This window comes from Triticum aestivum, chromosome 5A (genome assembly GCF_018294505.1).
Source record: "Triticum aestivum cultivar Chinese Spring chromosome 5A, IWGSC CS RefSeq v2.1, whole genome shotgun sequence".
Lineage (NCBI taxonomy): Eukaryota > Viridiplantae > Streptophyta > Magnoliopsida > Poales > Poaceae > Triticum > Triticum aestivum.
This window is the reverse complement of record NC_057806.1, coordinates 490,087,975-490,093,553: the sequence shown is the minus strand read 5'-3', so window position 1 is coordinate 490,093,553 and position 5,579 is coordinate 490,087,975. Positions and strand designations below refer to the sequence as shown.

At 47.3% G+C, this 5,579-nt stretch overlaps 1 protein-coding gene across 2 annotated transcripts; it reads right to left on the bottom strand.

Moving 5' to 3' along the window:
* Positions 1-285: 285 nt before the first annotated feature.
* Positions 286-5,191, bottom strand: LOC123104271 (F-box/LRR-repeat protein At5g02910). 2 transcript variants are annotated; one of them, XM_044526054.1, is made up of 5 exons: positions 4,987-5,191; positions 4,560-4,888; positions 3,927-4,222; positions 1,418-3,835; positions 286-772 (listed from the first exon to the last, which is right to left on the bottom strand). In XM_044526054.1, exons 4-5 carry the CDS (start codon positions 2,390-2,392, stop codon positions 425-427), a joined length of 1,323 nt encoding a protein of 440 aa, XP_044381989.1. In that variant the 5' UTR covers positions 2,393-3,835; positions 3,927-4,222; positions 4,560-4,888; positions 4,987-5,191; the 3' UTR covers positions 286-424. The 2 variants fall into 2 exon arrangements, with proteins under 2 accessions (XP_044381989.1, XP_044381990.1); XM_044526055.1 differs by lacking the exon at positions 4,987-5,191 and having other exon boundaries at positions 4,560-4,980.
* Between the last annotated feature and the right edge of the window lie 388 nt (positions 5,192-5,579).

Below are 5,579 nucleotides of genomic sequence, written 5' to 3'. Positions count from 1 at the left end.
TACCTTCGATCCTTAGACGCAAATTTCAAGACCCCCTACCCAAGATTCGCCGGTTTTGACACCGACAGAATGCCCTTCCCCCGATTTGGAGCCAGAGGTTCGTACGCAAATCAAGAATTCAAATTTCTAATAGGACACAAATCCACATGGATAACAGTACTACATCCAACATGACCGACCGTGTGTTCGGGTGGACCGTGGTCCTAAAACTCTCCTGTCTATAAACAACTCGTCAACAAATCAAAACACTACTAAGTACCCACCCTGTATTCCCAATCAGGAGAGAGAAATTTCGTTTCACGATGAACTACATCCCAACTCAAAACCGTTTGCTTAGAAACAATTTATGGATTACAACCAGAATCAACCATGAACAAAGAAGCTGCACAAGCTAGGGGCTAATGTCACAGTTTCACGAACTAATTCAACATGGGACATTGATTAATTCTACGGTTATCTCTGGAGACGAAGCTGCTCTACTAGAGAGTGCCTCGCTTAATAGAGTCGTATGTGGCTCATCGACATGACATGCACATCTAGCACCATAGCAATTTCGAAGCGGACATTGTTCAAGTAAGTGGATTTTCTTCAGGCACGCGGCACGCTCCGTGACGAGCCAGATGTATCGCACCACCTTGATGTCTTCTCTAAGCCCAGCATAGCCTTTCAACTCCAGGAAGCTCAAGTTGCGATGCTCAAATTTTGGTGTTTCCCCCTCCGTGTTGGTATTGTAGTCATAGCGATCCGGGGGAATAAAAAAAGGCTGGTATAGCTTCTCAGAACAAATCGTACATAGAAACAAGAACATGCCAGAATAATTAGAACATGTGCAATTCAAAAAAAATTATCTTTGATTGCGAAATAATAGTTGTAAAATAAGCTATTGACTGGTTACATGATAATGCTAACACTAAATTTGGCATAGAAAGTGATAATCATGTAGTACTAACTTTGTTTATTATACATTCTTGTATGTATAAAGTAGCCATGCAATTCCATTGTTGTTACTACTTTCTTTGTAGCAAAAGCAATGAATTTTCTAGTTTTATCGTAAGTCCAAATGTCTCTTTTTTTTTGATATAGCTTACCAAATTTGACCAACTTTGTAGAGAAGAGGATCAACATCTAATTTTTCTTGGTGTATTTACCTGATGTCATAGATGTTGATATTGTTCTCTATAAGTTTGATCAAATATAAGATAGTAGGACTTTGAACATGCTTAGAAAGCTGTTTATATTACGACGAGGAAATAAGATCAAACTTTATGCCGCACACAAAAATGAAGTAGTACAAAAAAATAGCACTAATAAGGATGGATACTGAATGCATACTGAATACAATAATGCCTCAAAGTACATGGGCTTGCATGTGTTTGCACTTTGCAACACGAATTTTAGGGAAGAAAAGAAGGCGTACCTTAATAGAGAGTTTGTTCAGCAAAGGTGCGGCTTGTAGGATGAAAAGAGTCCCCACCAGTCTGTGAGTTCCCAAGTTGTTGAGATAAATAGCTCTGAGGTTACTGAAGGCGGGGAAGAGCTCTCTTGGATTTTCATAGTAGTAACGCAGATGTATCGTTGAGAGGTATACGTCATCAAGGCAAGGAACATGTCCAAACCGCACTGCTGGGCAGCTCCCGTGAAAGCTAACGACGTCTTCGTCGCAGAAAAGCCGCTCCAGTTTCGGCACATTGGTCAGCTCGACTCCATGGAAGAAAGGCTCGCGGATTTCCAAGGTCCGGAACGAAGATGTCGGAGCGTCTATGCGTAGTAGCATGTCTTCGGAGCTAGAGCCACACTGGCTCAAGGAGAGCAGCTCTAGTCGACTGCAGGTGCCGAGGAGATCCGAGATATCGGAGTCGCCGAAGCAGAGGTTCTGCAGGGAGAGTCTGGTGAGCCCACTGAAGGCGACGGGGCAAGCGGCGAGGAACGACATGAAGCGCCGTGCAAGCATGGCGCGCTCCGCGTCGTTGACGGTGAGGACGTCGACGTCCGCCAGTATGGTGAACTCCAGGGGCCCGGCCGCGCTCCCGCCGCTCTTGGCGACGGCGTCTCCGATGGAGCGCAGGTAAGAGTCCACGAGGTAGAAGGTGAGGCGCAAGCTCTTGATGCTCCGTTGCTTGTTCGGGGTGAGGAACCACGCCGTGGCGGCGGTGTAGGCCGTCATCATATCGTGTACCGTCTGACAAGGAGAGGAGGGGTCCGGAGAACGTGGTACCAGGTCGGCGACGTCGATGGTGAGATCGGTAAGCAGACAGCGGAGGTGCCTCCATCGCCTCGCGAGAGCGCCGGCCCTGACGGCGGTGCCCGCGTCGAGGAGCTGGAGGACGGCGAGCAGGACGTCGTCGGGGAGCGCGCTCAGCCTGTCGTCGTCATACTTGGCTCGTTCCTCCATCCCTTTGCCCTGCTGCACAGACGACGATGATGATGATTAGTCAGGGGAGCCCGTTTCGAGGAGCTGAAGGATTGGGGTAGACGATGTCAGCGCGCGGTGAAATATATATGCGCGTGACACGATTGGGGCAGTCATATTTGCAGGTTCAAATCCGTTTCAGATTGCAGGTTCGCAGCTCCCCAGACCCCAGCCGACTACGTAACCGATCCGTCCGAACCAGCCAGGGCACTGAGCGGCCAGTCTTATTTCGCGCCTAAGTCGCCAAATAGCAACCAACCTATGGGAAAGTCTATTCTGAGCTCGAGCTCAGATGGACTCTATATCTCAGCCGTCAGCTGGCGCAAAGATAAGCACTACCCCAATTATTTTACCATGTATTTGGAGATGTATGAACGCCTTTTTTCCAGACCCTGGTCCACTCTGCTACGGCTATTTAATGCGACGTCCGTCCTCCTCGCAGCGGCGGATCAGATGGGCCATCACGTTGTGAGCCACGGCTCAGACGTTAACCACCAGACGGCGGGCGTCCAACCCCAACCATTTATTTTGCACGGCTATTCGGTGCTGACTCTTCTTGCCTTGCCACACCAGGAGGCGCCGGCCTTCCGGGTTCGTACCCTGTACATCTATTTTAATCTCCATGCCCCTGCTGCTTTCAGCCATGGAAAATCATAGCTGCAATCTTTAGATTCAGACTGATGCATACATTTTTAGATGGATAGATTCAAAGATTCAGACTAATGCACACTCCTAGAAGATTCAGACTAATGCATACTCCTAAAAAGGGATAGATTCAAAGATTCAGACTAATGCATACTCCTAAACATGAGGCGGTATTTTTAATGTATGTAGAATAATGTACATGTTTAGATGGATATATTCCTAGTTTTTAAAAAAATACTGCCTCGAGATTCATAGCCTCATAGTTTCGGTGTCATGACAGATGCATACATTTTTAGATTGTTTTTTTCAATTCAAGGCTGGGTGTAGATGCATACCTTCATAGATTCATAAATCAAAATATTCAGTCTCCCAAATCTATGCTGTCTCTAGTTTCATAGATTCATAGATTCAGTCTTTCAAAGCAGCAGCATTTGTACGGGACCTTCAAGATCCATTTTAGCTTACTATTTGCAAACAGATAATGAGACAACCACTCATGGTAAATGCATAATATAATTTGTATTCGACCTTCAGGATCCATTTTAGATAACTATTTGCAAACAGATAATGAGACAACCACTGATGGTAAATGCATAATATAACTAGTTTTTTGCAAACTCATGGTAAATGCATAATATAACTAAGCAGACAATGAGACAGCCACTCCGGTCTTCATCGGAACAGCACTTCCTCGATCATGAAGCTTGGGTGCTCACCCTTGTTCCCCTTCACTGAGATCACCTCGTATGCAATCTGCTTCTTAAGATAAGCCCGCTCGTACTGCAATACAGTTCAATTCCAGGAGTTAGCACCTATAGAACACAATCAAATTTTTACAACATCACTATTTCTTCTCCAACTATATACTCACCTCACCAATGTGCCTCTCAAGGTACAGCCATCGCAGTACCTTCAGTAGTGCGCGAGATAGACCCGGGTGTCCTCTCGAGATTCAGCCGGCCCTTCCCATATCGGATGACGAAGCCTTTCTCCCATGAATACAAATTATAGAAGTCATAAGCCTCACCCAAAGAGTCAAAAGTAGTGCCAATCACTGGTGTGATCAAATTCTCAGCCGGTTTGTCGGCATAACTCCTAGCCTTCTCAAACGCGCTGACATAATTTGGGCAGGGTGTTCTGCTCGGTGCGGCAGCCCCAATTCTCAGCCTGTAAAAACAGCCTCCACATATTAACTGTTTGGATTTCAGTAACCAGCATTTTTCCTTAGATGAAATGCCTCATGGGGCACTAAGCATGATTCCCTGAATATCACTACAAAATCACTATTTCTTCTCATGTGAATTGTCTGGGTTCAGTAACTTCCACATATTAACTCCCTCAAATCAGCAATCAGCAATTTTATCATATGAACTGACTTGGTTCAGCAAAGATGGTTCTGCTTCCTAACTGAAGCATCACTAGTTGTTCTAATGGTAGGATTTATCCAATTCCAACTATAATGTAAATCCCTAGTATACTGATTGAAATACAATCCAACACTAACCTCTAGTTCCAACCAGGAGATTCATCTTCGCAGTTGACAGCTCTGACGTCGGAGGCGAACTATCCCTCCTCCCCACCAGGGCATCAGTGGCAGCAAAAACCTGAGCACCCGCGCTGTCCACCGCTCATGGCTGCTCTGCCACTTGCTGCTCTTCCACCGTACCATCTCCCCTCGAACAAGGCAGCACAGCGTCCGGCATCAACCAATCTCCTAGTTCCTCAAGGACAGTGGTTCTGACCGCCATATCCTGCTCCACCAGCATACCGCCTCCCGTCGGCGCCCTCAGCACAGGGGCCGGCACCAAGCTCTCTCCTACTTCTTCAAGGACACTGGATCTCATTCAAGCCAAAACCAAATCCTTTCAGCCACCAAAGCCATGCGGGTAAGATTTGCGATGAATCCGTCAGACAAGCAAAGATCCACGTACCTGCTGAATGGCTGCATCAGAAACTCCATGCTGGATCACCGCCGCTGCTCCTTTTCTCTCCGCCGGAGACCCCTGTTCCCACATATGACCGCCGCTTGTAGCCAAAGAACACTCTGGATCCTGCCTGTCCCCACCAGGGCCACGAATCAGATGAGGACGTGCGATTCTGATCCACGTCCCACCTCCACTAGGACGAACGGACGCCCAACTCCACGTTAACTCTGGCCCGCCACCAAGCTTTGCTGCGTACGTATTTATCTACAGTGTGCATTTTCCTAGCGACCCCCCAACGCCCGAATAAACAATTGGCTCAGATCCTGATGCGCTAGCGAACGTGCACGATAACGAGCTCATTTAAGCTCGAGCACAATTACTCCGCTTCCCCAACCTATCACGTTCTCTTTCCGTCCGTCGGCCCATTTTGGTTTTCCTTCCACTGGTTCTGCGAAAGGTTCTAGAACCTTCTCTGAATGTTTCCAAGGTTGTGGGATCAGTGATGCCTCTGAAAACCACCGCCGAAGAGCCCAAGTATAACCTGTATGATCTCGGCACACAACCGAACCGCCCCACCGCGTTTGTGGCGCGCCACGGCT

Bases quoted from the DNA above. Each gene is read 5' to 3' on its own strand.
- LOC123104271 (XM_044526054.1), bottom strand. From the start codon at position 2,392: ATGGAGGAACGAGCCAAGTATGACGACGACAGGCTGAGCGCGCTCCCC. The intron at 773-1,417 runs GTACGCCTTCTT...TGTTCTGAGAAG, and splicing joins TGAACAAACTCTCTATTAAG to CTATACCAGCCTTTTTTTAT.